The sequence below is a fragment of the Rasamsonia byssochlamydoides genome (assembly GCF_041956645.1).
Source record: "Rasamsonia byssochlamydoides strain NRRL 3658 unplaced genomic scaffold VTN77scaffold_8, whole genome shotgun sequence".
Taxonomy (NCBI): Eukaryota; Fungi; Ascomycota; class Eurotiomycetes; order Eurotiales; family Trichocomaceae; genus Rasamsonia; species Rasamsonia byssochlamydoides.
In genome coordinates this window covers 372774-389323 of record NW_027192391.1, presented here as the reverse complement: position 1 = coordinate 389323, position 16550 = coordinate 372774, and the positions used below count along the sequence as shown (strand labels likewise).

Genomic DNA, 16550 nt, shown 5'->3' with positions numbered 1-16550 from the left:
ATGCTTTTGTCTTGTCTAGAAGGATGGGTTTTCTTTGATAGATAGATACTACCAATCTCTAGGTATTTAAGATAATATTCTTCAAAGCCCTCAATACAAGTATCCCATCTTTATGCGGCTATGTTAATAATGCCACCCATTTGTAATCAGTATATCACGTGAGCCACCGCCCACGTGTTAGCTGCCCAGAATGACGCAGGTACTCCAACCGATCTCTCTCCGATAAGATGGACAACTAACCTCCCCTCTTACCGGAGAGATAATACTCTCCTGAGGCTCAAAAGGTCCTCAATTCACGAGAACCATGGATAATTCCCATTCCGCATTGCTCACATCTGAGCCTGGTTCTGGAACCGCACTCCTCCTGACAATCCGTTTCTCGGCGTCCATCCCAGATGTCCAGCTCGAAATCCCATCCCCTTCCACTACCACCGCAGCCGGTCTCAAGCAGCTAATTCGGGCCCGTCTACCGCCGGATCTCGCCAACCACCGCCTGCGACTCATCTATTCTGGCCGCGGCCTCGAGGATGGCGTCCCGCTGTCCACTTCCTTGAAGCTACCCCCGTCGCTGTCGCCATCGCCGCGAGCGAACACCCCAACCAGTTATCAAAAGAATGCCGAAAATGGCGACGATAAAGGGAAAGGCAAGGCTCCGGTCCGCGACCCGCCCTTGCCGCGGCTCTACGTGCACTGCTCCATCGGAGACATCGTTCTCTCGAAATCAGATCTGGCCGCCGAAGCGGCCATGGCCTCGACGCTTCAGGAGCCCCAGACAATAGCCTCGCAGCAGCAGGAACAGGCTCGGCAACAACAAGAGGAGTCCATGACGACACCTGCGCCTCGCGGGTTCGACCGCCTGCTCGCGGCGGGGTTCACTCCGGCCGAAGTGTCGGCGCTGCGGTCGCAGTTTCTCGCCCTGCAGGCTGTCTCCCACACGCCAGATACGATGCCCTCTGGGGCAGAGTTGCGCGAGCTGGAGGATCGCTGGATGGACGAAGGGTCGGGGGCCATGGGGGGTGCTGCTGGTGGTATCGTAGGAGGCGGAGGAGGACCGTTCGGCGGGGACGATGACGGGGGGTTGGGCTCCGGGTCTCACGGCGCGCTGGACGACATGCTCTGGGGCGCCGTGATGGGGTTTTTCTGGCCGATCGGGTGTGCGATGTGGTTGCGCCGGGAGGAAGGCGTGTGGAGTTGGCGGAAGGGATTGGCGGTGTTTATAGGCGTCGTTGTCAACGTTGCGTTTGGCATGGTGAGGATCATGAATTGATCGAGATAACGTTCTATTCTGCATTTACATAGATTTGCTGGATATTTCGAGTGGGTTGGAGTTTTGGAGTTGTGTCGATCGATGGATGATATTGATACCCCAGGAATTGATTGAGCTGTCAGTTAATAGATTTTTGTTGTTGTTACTTTTTGTGTCTAACTTGACTTCAACGAGGTAATAAGGAATAAAGGATTCGATTGTTGGATCGTGTATCGAGCGAGTTTGATTCTCTCATCTGACCCATAACACTGTATTATCGAGGAGTCCAATGCCAATGCCATTCATACATAACAATTACCAGACATTCGACGTAAAGGGACGTAAAAAACGACAGCGACAATAATAACTCAAAGAATCGAGGAAAAAGAAAAAACTGCGGAATTCATGCCCAACGCCTGCAAGATGAAACGAACAAAACAAACAAACAGAACCAAGAAAGAAAGAAAGAAAGAAAGAAAGAAAGAAAGAAGAGAACGCTCAATGGAACTTGCTATAGATAACGGCGAAGATCAACAGAATCAGAACGGTGATGATAGCGATGGTGATTAGCCGATTCGTAGCCATCCTTCCAGCAGCAGACTTGTCAGCAAGGTACACACCCCCTATATGTGCGCAAATAAATATGGTAGGGAAAGAAGGGTGTAGTACCTACGAGCCATGCCCTTCAGGGTCTTTATACTCGTGTCCACATATCCCTCACTTTGATGCAGATTCATCCTCGTGCGCTCGATGGTCTCCCGCTGCTGATGCAGATCAGCCAGCGTGCTGCGCCCAATGTCCTCCGTCTCCAGCGCGATCCGCTGGCTCTCCTGTAACCGGGCGGAGCTGCGCTCCAGCCGCTCCGTCCCCGAGAGCAGTTGCTGTCTCTGTTCGAGATGCTTGTCTACGGCCTCGGGATCGTCGGTGTAGCGGTCTCCGAAGAGCGCCCTGCGGTCATCCGAAAGCGATTTGAGCTTGCGCTTCAGTTCGTCGATGTCACTCGCATAGTTGCGGAAGCGGATGTTGACTTTCGATCGGGTTGCGGAGGGGATGTTCTGTTTCTCCATCCGCATCTGATCGAGCTGTTTGTTGGGGGGTGTGTGTCAGTTGCACCGTCGCCGGGCAGCAACGAACTGCAGGGCTACCTACCAGTTCATTAGCCTCTTCAAGAGCCCTTTCCGCTTGTCTGATAGCTGCTTTCCTCTGCTCTCCGCTAGACTCGGCGATCTGGTCCAACTTCTGGTTCAAGTCCGCCTGGACGAGCTTCAGTTCCGCCTCATAGCTGCTGAACAGCTCGGACCCGGCATCCGTATCGAGCGGGTTCGCCATGTCGATAGGTCAGGTTTGCTAGATGATGCGATGCGAAAAGGGTTTTGAGCGGAGAGACCGGGATAAGCAACGTTGTCGCCTACGTATGTAATACCCCGTACAGCACTTGCCGTTGGGAGGTTCACTTGCCGTTGGGAGGTTGCACGCGGGGGCGAATGGTGACTTGAGGAGAGCAGAGATAGGTCAGATGTTCGTACTGGGGTTGGAGATATCTCTCAGGGTCCCGCAAACCAAATCATTCCTAAGAAGAGCAGAGAGATGATGGTAGTTGTGAGGAGAGATGGCGATGGGCTAATGGCGTTGACGATGGCCGACGTTGGCGGATGCCGCAGACAAGTCGGGTTCGTTCCAGGCAGGCGTTTCGAACTACCTAGGTACGCATGCAGGACAACACCTGCATGACATGGTGATCCTTTCCACCATCTACATAGTATCAACTACCCAGCTAAGTGAAGTAACTAAGCAGGAGGCAAAATATATTCTGTTCCAAGGTTGGTTAGTTGTGTATGAGACGTAGTCCTCAGATCGATGGACATTGATTCCCCGCCGCTGGTACCCCAGACGGGCCGTCTGTCGTCATCCAACAGCTTCGCGTTTAGCCCCCCTCTCTGTGATAAGAGTAATATCCACCGGTAAACATTGATGTCCTTCGTCTTGCCATTTGTCTCGCTTTTGATGAAAACCCTCCTTCGCAGGAAGGACTTGCTTCTTGTGACATTTATATATCCTACCTAAATATGTAGGATCATCCATAAACGGATAACAAGAGAGAGAAGGTGAGATAAAAAAGGTATACTTCATTATCAAGACTTCAAGTTCGTCACTCGTCTCTTTTCCTCTTTTTATTTTTTTTTGAAACTCTCGCTGATTGATAGACTATTGTTACAACAACAAGCAGATAGGATAGAAAGTGTAGCTTCAAAAGAAAAAAAACTCACTTGCTCCAAATCCCGCACCACTTTCGCAAACATAACAAGCCAACTAATCATTCAATAATTTCAGAACTTCATTCCTCACCACTAACTACCCCGCCTCACATCATATCCATCAATCATTCATGAGATAAAGTTGCCATTTTCCTGGCTGACAATGTTTGCGCTGCGTTTCGCATCGAGAAACAGGTCCTCGCACTCGGCGACATCCGCCACGTCGATGCCACCCGGTCGGCCGTTCACGCGGGCGAGGATACTGGCCGGGGTAAGAAGTTGGAGTGCATACCGCAGGCTGACCTTGTTGCCGTGTTCGGCCACTCTGTCGAGAGCTGCATCGGTGATGTTGAGACCCTCTGTCTTGGCGCGCAGGCGGACAATGGTCTTGATTTCCTCCGGGTTGTAAGGGTGGGTTGGGATGATGAGAAGGCGCGCGAGAAGATCGGGAGGAATACCGTGTGCGGCGATAATGTCGTCAGTGCCACGGATGACGGTGTTGCCGCGATTAGACGCGAGGATGACAATCGGGGAGATGGGGGATTCGAGGGCGCGGTTGAGGTAGGTGAAGCATTCGATATCGAGCATATGGACCTATTTCATGCAGTTAGACCTAGGCCCAGGACGTATCGAAGTAATCGAGTGGGGAAAGTACCTCGTCAATGAACAGGACACCAGGGACGAGCTCCGCAACGCCCTGGTCGATATACCGGCTAACCACCTTGTCGATTTCCTGTCGCAGCTTGTCGGTGATCTCGGTCTTCTTCGGTTTCATGAGCTGTCCCATCATGCTCATCACATCCTGCCCGCCTTGCGGCCGTGCGTTCGCCATGTCCAAGTCGTGCAAGGTCACATCTTGAACGATCTCCTTCTTCTTATGTACCTCGCCCTTGGGTACTGGCACGTACTCTTCCGCTTCGAGGTCAAACTCCGTAGCGTATGCGTCTGACCGGCCGACTCGCTTGCATGCTCCAGTGTTCGCTTCGATATAAATAACATCTCCAACGGTGACACGCTCCTTCTGAATAGCTTCGTAGATGCTGGGATCGAGACGTAGCTTCTTCGTTCCTTTTGCCGACTTGAGACCAATGATCAGATGGCTGATCGTCTTCCCGTAACCACCGAGAGGATTCTCTGCCTCCTCTGGAGTGAGCTCGGTGACCTCGCCCTCATAAACCTCCTTGGTTTCACGGACTCGTAGGCCTGCGCCCTTGTCAGATCAGCCAGCAAAACACAGCAGCCTCAGAACATACCAATAGCCCTCCGAAAGTTCTCCATGAGAGCTTCCGTCTTCTTCACTTCGGCTGAAAATACCTCGCTTCCGACAATGGGACAGAAGGGGACTTTCGTACCCAGCTCTTGCGACACGGCCAACGCAAGAGCCGTTTTACCCGTTCCAGGTCCACCAGCAAGAAGAACCGCCCGCCCTGCCATCTTTTTCGCCTTGATCAAATCTACTACCACGCCGCATGCCTGTGAAAGAGCTCAAGCATTAGTTCCTCGTTCTGATCAAGTAGATGTACCAGCGCGCACCTCTCTGGCAGCAGTCTGCCCCACCCAGCCATCTGCAGAAGGTTCAGCAGTGCCATCTGGACGTAACCCCAGGCCTTTAATATGCGTGTGCGCTGCCGTTCTGTTCTCTCGCGAGCTCCCTTTGACTTCACTGATCTGCACCATGTTGGAGGGATGACGGCTTCAAATAGAAGCCAGGAAACAAGTCGTGAGGGTCCAGATGATAAGAGTAGATGAGTGGTCGGCAATAAGGAAGAAATATCGTCAACAGCAGTACAAGGCCGTAAAATGGCAGGCTGAAAAAGGTGCGCAGGGGAGCTTTCAGATGTTCGATTGTCGGCGTTGGGCCTGCCTGAATTTCGCGCGCAAGGCTGACCTGGTGAGCCAATCATGTCCTGTCTGCGCCAAGGCGGTCACCACCAAAGTCTTTTCCGAGCGCATGTCACGGCGCTTCACTTACTTCCACCTGCTGGTGCCCATCCCACCAAGCAGTGAATTCTTTGCAAAGCACTTGTTTTCTGTTATGGTCAAGCCTTAATTATCCTTCCTACTGTCACAATGGCAGGGCTATTGACAAAAATGCCGCTGTCTTTGCCATCTCTCACTACGGCATTCCGCGGGCTTTCATTGACTTCAACCCGCTGTTTCTCCACGACGCTTCCCACACAGAAGACAAAGAAGCTTCCGGAATACATCCCGCCCTATCCTTATGGCCCGAATTATCTCTACAAGCAATCCAACAGTGGTCTGTATGGTGGCGTGACGATTCAATTCGGAAACAAGATCTCCAAGGGGCGGAACAAGGGTAAAACGCGGCGATCATGGAAACCGAACGTCAGGCGGAAGAAGCTGTGGAGCGACGCCCTCGGGGAGCACGTGTTCATCAAGGTTACGCGCAAGGCCTTGCGGACGATATGGAAATCGGGCGGATTGGATAACTACCTCCTGGATGACCGACCGGGGAGGATCAAGGAACTCGGTGTGTTCGGATGGCAACTGAGATGGAGAATCATGCAGACGCCCAAGATCCAGGAGAAATTCCGGGAAGAGAGAAAGAAATTGGGGCTCCCTGAACCACCCTCGTTTGAAGAGTGGCTGAAGGACAAGGAAAAGGAACTCAAGGAGAGCGTCGAGAAGGATATCAACATCAAAGATCGGACCAAGCCGACGATATCTCCGACACCCGGAACACCCATAGCGAAGAAACCGGCCGCACATTGATCGACAGACAAGATGAGATGGTAGAGAGAAACATTGTACTATACCGTTGTCATGGAAGGAAGCGGGTTGGTTGACCGGGTTCAGGACAGTTCTTCCAGTTCCTCCAGTTCCTACCTGTTAGCTCCGTTGGAGGAGTTGGCACAATCTCTTTCCGGGTTCATATGATATTTCCTCCGAACCCACTATGTATATCAGACTTTTCATTCTTATTCTCGCTCGATGCGTTGAATCTATGTGTTCTCTATTTCCAAGTCTAATTGGCAGAAGAGTATCCACTAATACTGGCCAATGAGGATAACTAAGCAATAGCATTAAAGCATTAAGAATTAAAAAAAGTACAATCACCGATATAAACAATGTCTGATCGACCCAGTGCGATATGGACAGAATGCGAATCCCTAGATTTCAATCCAAGAAACCGCGTCGTGGAGGTCGTTGTGGGGAAAATCCCTTGCTCATGAAAAACCAAATCTTGTTCTTCAGTAGACAGACGTACAGTACATGGACTCATAGATGCAAAGAAAAAAAAGAACAGGAAAACACAGAAAACAAATCTACAACAAGGCTTGTTAGTAGATTCGCGCCCTCCCTTCCAGGCTCCTAGCTAACCAAAAAAAAAAAATGAAACAAATTCCCAGAACACCATCGAATCACTCCAATGCAGGAAACAAAACAAGAAATAACCAAGCAGAAAGAAAGCAAGACGAATAAGATCAGGTTGCTTTCTGATCGTATGTCGCATGCCAGGTATTGTAAAACGGTTGCATCTCCTGTTCGCAGTTCCGAGTGGGATCGGTGTCACACCCGGCAAAGTGGATGACAAAGTCCCCGTCATGGTAGGTACCGTTGACGGCGCCGGGGGATTTCTGGCTGTAGGAGTTGAAGATACGCTGAGGCACGAGGGCCAGTTTGGTGAGAATGGTCGGATGCCATTGGACGATGTGGTCCTATACGCAAGGAAGTATCGTTAGCTCTCTGATTCTCTCAATTTACGGATAAAGGAAAAGCTTGAGAGAGGACAGTACCAATGCATGTTTCTCCGCCTTTGCAAAATTGTAGCTTCGGTATAACGGGTCAAACCAGACATCTAAAAAGAAGCGCGCCCAGTCCCCTTGTTTGATTATGAAGCCTCCCGAAGTTAAATCTTCTGCGTCCTGGGAGAGGACGAATTCGACATCCCTGCCCTTCAGATGCGAAAAGGTCTTGATCACACTGTCCGGAGGCACGACGGGGATGTCCTTCAGCATCAACGATTCAAGACGCTTGTGGTCCATGACATGCGACGTGAGCGAAAGACGCGGGTTCATGATCAAGGCATGCGGACTGAGGTGGAAGAAGTAGGTGGAATGAGGATACACAGTCAAGGCATGCCGAACCGCTGGGACAATCGCCCAGCTCCGAGGGGCGTTATTCAGGGTATATGCATAGTCGGACGTATTTGCGAAGAAGTTGACATAGCCTACAGTATCACCATTAGCATCTTCCGACTTTCTTTATAATTCTCGAACACAGCTGTCAGCAGCACGGCTGGGCAGCAGATATTTACCATGTCGGGCGGCATAATCCTCCCTATTCCTTTTGATCTTCTGAATATAGCTGTCGCTCAACGCCTCGCGATCCAGAACCGTCACAAGAACAACATTTGGCGTTCCAGATGGAATCGCAGCTGCGGCGGGGCCCGACGAGGACGAAAAGATGCGAGAGAGGAGAAACAGAAACGACACGAATACGAAGCCAACAAGGGCAACAGTCTTCAGCTGTCGGCGGCGCTGGAAGGAGAATCGGGAGGAACGAGGAGCATAAGGGGGAGCATGGGAGGACTTCCGGGGAGGTAAAGCGAATTGCATCGCGAACCGAAGAGCTCGCTCCCAGCGCTGAGATGCTGGGAGAGAAACAAGGAAGGGCAGTTCAGGTTCCCGCTAACCAAGACATTTCACAGTTCTTATTGTTATTCCCTTAAGGCCCTGCTATTAGAGGCCACTGCGACAAGTGTCTGTTCCTTCGGTTGTCCGCAATCATCGATAGCCACAATTCCTTTAGGTTAGGCCATCTATGCCAATTGCCATATGTGGACCGGATTATTAGTAACTCCGACTGGCATGAACACAATACAGTAGTACACAAATGCCTCAGTTCTAAGATTGCACCGTACGACAGTATGTAGCAAGGTTTGGTCATTGTGTGACAAATATCTTATTTTATTGGTTACTCCTTATACTGGTTGTGCGGGTCCGATCCCATTGCGACACCATGTATGAAAACTACTCCCGTAATAATAAACAATTACAAGTCCAGGCGATTCTTATACCCCTGGGCTTTGTCATAGAAATGCCCTGACATAGCCTCATAGGCCCCTCCAGCATGAAAGGCTGGGCCAGCTCTTCCGCAGTAGCCGACATTGCCAGTTGCTAACGATCTAGAAGATCCCCGGCAACATGACAAACCTCTTCCGCTTGTACCGGTCACCAAATTCCTTGCGGTATCGGCGCTCCTTCTTCGCGGCCCAGCTCATCATCTGCAGGGTGCCGACGACGGTGAAGAGCAGCACACTCCAGCTCAAGCCAGTGACGAAATAGATCCCAATCCAAGCAACGACCTCGAACATATAGTTAGGACAGGTCACTAGGCCAAATCCAAACCCCTTGGGGATTCCTCTTTCCGTGGTCCCAGGCTTGCGCAAGTCTCGCAACACCAAGTGCGCGTTCAAATTGGCCAACTCTCCAAAGACGAAGAGGGCCAGTCCGGTGTACAGCAGGATGGGATTGAGGTTGTCTGTCGCAGCTGGCGAGTCTGGACGGAAGACCCAGTATGCGAGGTTCACACCGGCCAGAATCCAGTAGTGCGCACAGTTCTTGAAAATATTGCGAACCGGCATGGTCGCGAGGCTGAAGCGGTGGATGAAAATGGTCTCGATCTCGCGCTTGATGAAGTGCAGAGTCAGGAGCGCGCAGACAATGGCCTGAGTCTTCGACGGCTCGGGAAGCGGTTGGTCGAAGTTGAAATACAGGTACGGTCGCAGGACGTAGAGGAAGAGCGCGGGGAAGACCAGCGGACCGAGGTACTCAATAATGTAAACGGTCCGCCATCCGATCTGAGGGCCTGAGAGTTTTGCCGAAAGAAGATAAGCCCTTGCCATGAGAGATTGACAGGACTGGGTAGAGCCGGTTATTCTCACGTACCAAGATCCTTCACATAGATGATGCTCTGGTTTCGGAGCCCCGTGTCATAGAGGGTCTCCTTGCCGTTGGGCACCAGACTGCCATCGCTACCCTTGGTGACTCTCAATCGATGGATTGAATATCCCGACTTCTGGGCGAGTGTGTTGTAGAGCTCATGCCCTGAGGCATTGGCGGCAATGTTGATCTCCTTTGGAAGTTTCCGGATCGGCTTTCCTGGTGGCACGTTAGCCTTGCAATTGACACTTACAAGCCCTTTCAATGTATGACTCGTTGGCCGCCATCGGTAGATGTACCTCTGGGATGCACAGTTAGGGCAATGAGATCGGATGACATCTTGATCGTGGCTGGGGTGCCTTTGCAACCTGGTTACCGTATCTTCTAAGGCAGCCTTTCAGCAGGGGGCCCCTGGAGGAAGAATGGATGCTGTGTTTGTCGGAATATGGCTCTGAAATAAAGATAATAGGAATAGCAGACGGGAAAGCAGCTACCCAAGGGTGCAACTTGACAAACAGAGAAAAAAAGATTAAGATTAACGTGTTCCCCTGTCACATGATAAAGCATGACCGCCTACTCCGTCCACGGGCATCCAGCGGAGCCTAATAGCTTAGTTAAAAGATGCCCCGCTGCAGGTCCAAAAAAAGGAAGAATACATCTAAGAACGCTGCACGAGGAAACAAACGAAAATGGAGTATGTACTGTTCATACTTTGTTTTGCTTATCATTGCTATTGAAATTGGAGAAAAGGAAGAAATAAGAATAAAAATAAATAAGTAATGCAGCAACGTTGAATCTTCAGAGATGTTTTAGCAGCGTCTTCAGTCTCCACCTGAGGCTGGAAGATCATGGTTCGTCCATTGGTTACCATCATTGAGGTTCCAGCCAAAAAGCGCGTTGTGATGGTGATCGGACCACGACAGGTACCATGGGCTGATCCCGAGGTTTCGACATTGCATTGTGAGCCTTTTATCATTACTGCTAGTCCCCGGCTATCTGCCACAACGTCAGGGGACACATGTCAGCTGCCAAACGCATTGATATCAATTCGGCTGCCCACTGTCTCATCGGCTGCTTGGGGTAGCGTAAAACCATACCCTGGTCGTTTCCGATCTATATCTGGATAGGACGGAATAGATCTTGTCGGCGATGAATTCCCTATCATCGACTAAGCAATCGTCATGATAACTTCAGCCTTCTCTAGATACAAGTTGACTGCTGTACAGCTGCTTTAGCACTGCTCCAATGTTGAAGTGGAGGACCAAGGGTTTGGTGTTCCAAAGATGCCTTGTGTACGAATCACAAGGACTCCATTCAATCTACGACGAGGCTGGCGCAGGTGGCCATGGATTTGGATTAGCATGCATTGGTGAACAGTGTGCACCAGCTGCAGTGGTTGTCATACATGGCTTGGACTGGATGATCGACTGTCAAGGCGCGGTCAGTGAAGGCAAGCCTCCAATGTGTGGCTGTCACTTCATACATGTGGTACATAAGTGACTGTTTCCCATGTGATGGACGGAAGTTTCCGTTAATCCATTAGGTTGTTAGAAGGTGCCTTTTGAACTGTCTGGTCTCCAAGGAAAGCCAGTTATCAACAGCTCCTTCTATGTCTCTGTACACCTTACAAAGTCCTTCTTGATTCCCCAGAGTCACATTGTTGCTACTACATGCTCTGATATCTGGACTACATACCACAGCTCTCCTGCTCGTGTGAGTCCATTCCTCGCGCTTCTCAGATCCCTTTGTTATCTTTTCCCAGCAGACTCAACAAAGAAATGCCTTCCCTCCATCTTTGACGCGTTCGTGAATTCACCAGTGTAAACTCCCCGTCTTGGGGGTGGTGAATACTGGAGCAGTGAATCACTCACACATTACAAATCCTCGCCAAACTCTACTCCCCAGTACCTCTTTTCTCTTTTATTTTGCTTTTTGGCTTCTCAAAGAGCCTTTAAGCTAACCATCGATCAGTGTACACTATCATTTTTCATCCTTGCTGATCGAGATTTCGTATCTCCACCATGGCGGATTCTAAACAGAATTCGATCCGCAAGGATATTCAAAAGTCTCTTGCTCAGCTCCAGCAACTTGTCAGTGCTTCATTGCGGCCTCTGCCCACGGAGACTGGAGATGGCACTTATATCACCCACACCTCGCCGACCGGGCTTATCAACGACCTCCCACACGTAAATGTGAAGGATGTTGAGACCATCATTGATGTGGTGAAGGCCGCTGCAACTGGCGATCCCCAGAATGACCGAGACTACATCATGGAACGTGTCATTCAGGTATGGGATAGCCTTCCTGGGCGTGTGAACAAGCATTCTTACTATCAATATTAGCTGGCTGCCGGTCTACCCACCTCATCTCGCAATGGCCAGGCTCTGACAGATGCTTTTATGCGTATGCTCTGGAATGATCTTCAACACCCGCCCATATCGTATGTACATACAATATATTGGCCATACTTATTTTGCACTGTTAACTGATTTCGCTGCATTTAGGTACCTGGGTCAGGAATTCATCTATCGAGCGGCAGATGGCTCCAACAATGTACATTATCCACAACAATGATCTTTTGATGACACACCGATAGAGAATAATAACTAACTGATGGTGATGGTAGAATCTCCTCTGGCCTCGCCTTGGTGCCGCTGGCACACACTATGCGCGATCGGTGGAACCCAAGACGATCCTGCCCGCTGCTCTTCCTGAGCCCGAGGTGCTGTTTGACTCTCTCCTGGCCAGGAAGACCTTTACTCCCCATCCCAACAAGCTCTCCAGCATTCTTTTCTACGTCGCCTCGATCATTATCCATGGTGGGCGGGACATTTCCCAAGAAGATTCACTCTTTAAGAGGCTAATACTGAACCAGATCTGTTCCGAACCGATCGAACCGATTTTTCTAAATCGCTTACGTCGTCGTACCTCGATCTCGCCCCTCTGTATGGTAGCAACCAGGAGGAACAAAATGCCGTCCGTACCTTTAAAGACGGAAAGCTCAAAGCCGACTGCTTCTCTGATAAACGGGCCCTTGGATTCCCGCCTGGCGTTGGAGTTCTTCTGATCATGTTCAACCGGTTCCACAACTACGTCGTGCAGAACCTGGCGGTGATCAACGAGGGCGGACGCTTCAGTAAACCAGATGAATCCGACACGAAGGCGTATGCGAAGTACGACAATGACCTGTTCCAAACGGGCCGCCTTGTAACCTGCGGACTCTATGTGAATATCATCCTGAAGGATTATGTCCGCACCATCCTGAATCTCAATCGGACTAACAGTGTCTGGGCTCTGGATCCTCGTACCGATATGAAGAGTACCGCCTTCAGTGAGGCTTCGCTGAAGGCGACTGGAAATCAAGTTTCGGCCGAGTTCAATCTGCTTTACCGGTGGCATACTTGCATTTCTGAACGTGACGAAAAGTGGACGGAAGACATGTATAACAAGCTATTTCCAGGAGTCCCATCGAGTCAGATTAGTGTGGAGCAATTCATTGAAGGGATAGCCCGATGGGAAAGCATCCTGCCAGCTGATCCTCAGGAGCGGCCATTTGCGGGTCTGAAGCGGGGAGCAAACGGTTCATTCGACGATGACGACCTCGTCAAGATTTTCAAAGAAGGTGTTGAAGATTGTGCTGGAGCATTTGGCGCTTCGCATGTTCCAACGGTTCTCAAGGCTGTCGAGGTGCTGGGTATTCAGCAGGCCCGCTCTTGGAACCTAGCGACCCTCAACGAATTCCGAAAGTTTTTCAATCTCACTCCACACCAGACTTTTGAAGACATCAACTCGGACCCTTACATTGTTGAACAGCTCAAGCATCTGTACGATCACCCAGACTATGTGGAATTATACCCTGGTCTTATCATTGAAGATGCGAAGGATACCAAGGTTCCTGGCAGCGGCCTGTGCACCAACTACACGATTTCCAGAGGCATTCTGTCCGATGCAGTTGCCCTGGTCCGGGGTGATCGCTACTACACTGTCGATTGGAACCCAAAGAACGTCACCAGCTGGGGATTCAACGAGGTGAATTACGATAATGCGGTCGATCAGGGCCATGTTTTCTATAAACTGGTCTTCCGGGCGTTCCCTGAACACTTTAAACAGAACTCCATCTACGCGCATTTCCCGCTGGTTATCCCTTCTGAGAACCAGAAGATTCTGAAAGATCTTGATCTGGTTGAGAATTATAGCTTCGACACCCCAAGCAGAGTTCCTCCACCCGTATTCATCAATTCCCATGCCGCCGTCACGGCCATCCTTTCAAACAAGGAGATTTTCAAGGTTACCTGGGGCGAAGCTATCGAATTCTTGATGCACAAACGCAACCACCATTATGGCAGGGATTACATGCTTGCCGGAGATGGTGTCCCCAATGCCGAGTCGCGGAAGATGATGCAGGCAGTGATGTACAGCGGACACTGGGAAAGCGAGGTCAAGAAATTCTACGAGGACATCACACTCAAACTTCTTAGGGAGCATTCGTGCAAGGTTGCCGGTGTGAATCAGGTGGATATCGTGCGCGATGTCGCGAACCTCGCTCAAGTTCGCTTCTGCGCGAGTATGTTCTCTTTGCCGCTCAAAACTGAGTCGAACCCGCGCGGGATTTATACGGACGCGGAACTCTACTTGATCATGGCCGTTGTCTTTATTTGTATCTTCTTCGACGCCGACATTGGGAAATCCTTTGCGCTTCGCCAAGCCGCTCGAGTCCTGGCGCAGCAGTTGGGAGAGCTTGTCATGGTCAACGTCCAGCTCGTCAACAAAACAGGGTGGATCGCCAAGTTGGTAGATCGTCTTCAACGGCATGATGTTCTCACCGTTTATGGTACCCACATGATCCAGCAGCTGCTGAAGACTGGAATGCCCGTCGACCAGATCGTGTGGACTCATCTCCTGCCAACTGCGGGCGGGATGGTAGCCAACCAGGCTCAGCTTTTCTCCCAATGCCTGGATTACTACCTTTCGGAGGCAGGATCGATCCATTTGCCGGAGATCAACCGTTTAGCGAAGTTGAACACGCCTGAGGCGGATAATTTACTCATGCGATAGTGAGTAGTATCCTGAGACAGAAGCTACCTTCAACGACAATGCTGACACGACGTATAGCTTCATGGAGGGTGCTAGATTGGGCGGCGTTGTCGCATTGTACCGTGATGTTGCCCAGCCAACTGTTGTCGAAGACAATGGCAAGAGGCTCAACTTGAAGGCAGACCAACGGATCCTCTGCAATCTGGTAAGCCTACTCCTTTGCAAGTCGTCTGTCGTGCAATACCAGCATACGATCCTTCCCGGCGACAAGAAAAAAGATGAAACGGAATGCTCTCGCTAACGAGAAAACCGAATGAAACAGGTTGCTGCAGCCAAGGACCCGGCCGCCTTCCCCGAACCGGACAAAGTGAAACTTGATCGCGACCTCGACTTGTACATGCACTTTGGTTATGGACCACACCAGTGCTTGGGGTATGGGATCTGTCAGATCGCACTCACTGCGATGCTCAAAGTCGTCGGGCGGCTGGATAACTTGCGCCGGGCGCCAGGTGCTCAGGGCCAGTTGAAGAAGATTCCCGTTCCCGGCGGCCTTACCGTGTACATGACTGCCGACCAAAGCAGTTTCTTCCCCTTTCCAAGTACCATGAAGGTCCAGTGGGATGGAGAGATCGTGTCGGAGTGAACACTGCCGGTTTCCGTCTGATCCCGTCAGGTTTTGAGTGTGATCACGACGTCTCTTCCCCATTCTGTTTTAAACGCTCCATTGCAGATCTCGTCGTTCCCCGTGAAGGACGAAGGTCTTGCATATGGATTCTGCTTTTTCCTTTGGGCGACTGCTTGTTCTTGAAGTCAGCAAGGCCTCTTAAGCAGGAGGACGCTGAGGAATAATGCAGTTATCGACCAATCGTGTATGATTAAGTCCAATACTGGAATGAAGCACCTTATCGGAAAATAACAGATCCATTGTAAAAGAGATTATCCCAACGATGAGAGACCGTTTAAACGAAGTTTGAGACGAAATGAGTACGAGAGAGAGATCACATAGAGGGAGCCAGTTGGCGTGTACTGTTTGCATTATATACGTCTTAAACCCTTGTACGACTAGTCGAAGCAAGTGCGGGGTCAGTATGAAATCATGATAAACGCCACATGGGAATGAATGATAGAAAATCATATAGCAACACCATGATCAACTAGAAGCAATTATTAATTGTCTGTCTGCAGCACCTCATCATAATGTAATGACAAGACGAAGCTCCACAGGACCCGCAAATTATCACAGGCAGAGAAGAAACTTCTCCCGCCGCATACACGTAATGCTGAAGCGCTCTGATGTAGCAAAATCAAAAAAAAAGGAAATGGGAAGAGAAGAATGCCCAATCTGCAGGTCAATATCACCCAATAGTAACTGGGTGGCGGCCTGTGCTTCAGTCAGGCGGTTGTTCTCATTATCAAAGGCGACTGACTTGTTGGGCCTGGGCGGACAACTGGCTATCACTAATTAGGCGGGTGAGCCACAACCGCGCCCAAAGCGAGAGGCGGCGGCAGGCGGGAGCTCCATCCTCCATCATACCTCACCTTGCCTAGTTGATTTCAGGAACCTTCTAACCGCCGCAAAATCCCCACGCTCGACACGCCTTTCATCATTTTTCTTCTCCGCACATAGCCTTCACCTTTTGTGATACCCCTTCTCACCTTCCCTCCTCTTTTTGCTGTCCTTACCCAGGTTGTCGAAGTTTACAGAGCTGCCGACCTGCACCGTCTGCTCTGTGCTTCTTCGGACCGGTTGGTTAAGTGACTTTTCTCTGCGTGATTCCTCGAGCACATTTCATCAACTGCGCTGCGGCACTCCCTTCTCTCGTCCTCTCTACAACCACCTAGCGATCCGTGGACTTTCTCCTTGAGTCACAGGATCCCATTCCATTCCTTTCATTGCTCAAACGCACTCTACGACGATCTTCTCGCGTGACGCAGTTTTGCCAAAAGAGGCAGGAGACCCCAAGACGTCATTAGTTAGCTCTTGCCGTGACTTTCTTTTCGCTATCACACCCACTCTCAACTATCACAACCACCACCCCACGCTGCTGGTAGACAGCCTCCGGGGAAACTTTTCTCTTCCCATGGTCGCCTATCCTTTCGTGCTTCATC

The 16550-nt window shown here is 50.6% G+C and overlaps 7 protein-coding genes across 7 annotated transcripts; 3 read left to right on the top strand and 4 right to left on the bottom strand.

Annotated features, from left to right (window-relative positions):
• Window positions 1–304: 304 nt before the first annotated feature.
• VTN77DRAFT_8959 (uncharacterized protein) lies at window positions 305–1267 on the top strand (the record flags this gene model as incomplete). Its single annotated transcript, XM_069425513.1, has 1 exon — window positions 305–1267. One exon carries the CDS (start codon window positions 305–307, stop codon window positions 1265–1267), a length of 963 nt encoding a protein of 320 aa, XP_069280836.1.
• A 477-nt stretch (window positions 1268–1744) lies between these two features.
• Window positions 1745–2575, bottom strand: VTN77DRAFT_8958 (uncharacterized protein; the record flags this gene model as incomplete). Its single annotated transcript, XM_069425512.1, has 3 exons — window positions 1745–1832; window positions 1916–2328; window positions 2396–2575. The coding sequence occupies 3 exons, from the start codon at window positions 2573–2575 to the stop codon at window positions 1745–1747; spliced, it is 681 nt and encodes a 226-aa protein (XP_069280835.1).
• Window positions 2576–3630: 1055 nt separating this feature from the next.
• VTN77DRAFT_8957 (uncharacterized protein) lies at window positions 3631–5178 on the bottom strand (the record flags this gene model as incomplete). Its single annotated transcript, XM_069425511.1, has 4 exons — window positions 3631–4095; window positions 4157–4704; window positions 4755–4974; window positions 5035–5178. The coding sequence occupies 4 exons, from the start codon at window positions 5176–5178 to the stop codon at window positions 3631–3633; spliced, it is 1377 nt and encodes a 458-aa protein (XP_069280834.1).
• Window positions 5179–5571: 393 nt separating this feature from the next.
• On the top strand, window positions 5572–6234 carry VTN77DRAFT_8956 (mitochondrial 54S ribosomal protein bL28m; the record flags this gene model as incomplete). Its single annotated transcript, XM_069425510.1, has 1 exon — window positions 5572–6234. The coding sequence occupies one exon, from the start codon at window positions 5572–5574 to the stop codon at window positions 6232–6234; it is 663 nt and encodes a 220-aa protein (XP_069280833.1).
• A 713-nt stretch (window positions 6235–6947) lies between these two features.
• On the bottom strand, window positions 6948–8081 carry VTN77DRAFT_8955 (uncharacterized protein; the record flags this gene model as incomplete). The annotated part of the gene is made up of 3 exons (XM_069425509.1): window positions 6948–7181; window positions 7260–7693; window positions 7781–8081. The coding sequence occupies 3 exons, from the start codon at window positions 8079–8081 to the stop codon at window positions 6948–6950; spliced, it is 969 nt and encodes a 322-aa protein (XP_069280832.1).
• A 569-nt stretch (window positions 8082–8650) lies between these two features.
• Window positions 8651–9746, bottom strand: VTN77DRAFT_8954 (uncharacterized protein; the record flags this gene model as incomplete). The annotated part of the gene is made up of 3 exons (XM_069425508.1): window positions 8651–9333; window positions 9414–9626; window positions 9707–9746. The coding sequence occupies 3 exons, from the start codon at window positions 9744–9746 to the stop codon at window positions 8651–8653; spliced, it is 936 nt and encodes a 311-aa protein (XP_069280831.1).
• A 1682-nt stretch (window positions 9747–11428) lies between these two features.
• Window positions 11429–15084, top strand: VTN77DRAFT_8953 (uncharacterized protein; the record flags this gene model as incomplete). The annotated part of the gene is made up of 7 exons (XM_069425507.1): window positions 11429–11695; window positions 11750–11847; window positions 11912–11960; window positions 12034–12226; window positions 12283–14461; window positions 14520–14646; window positions 14764–15084. The coding sequence occupies 7 exons, from the start codon at window positions 11429–11431 to the stop codon at window positions 15082–15084; spliced, it is 3234 nt and encodes a 1077-aa protein (XP_069280830.1).
• Window positions 15085–16550: the final 1466 nt, after the last annotated feature.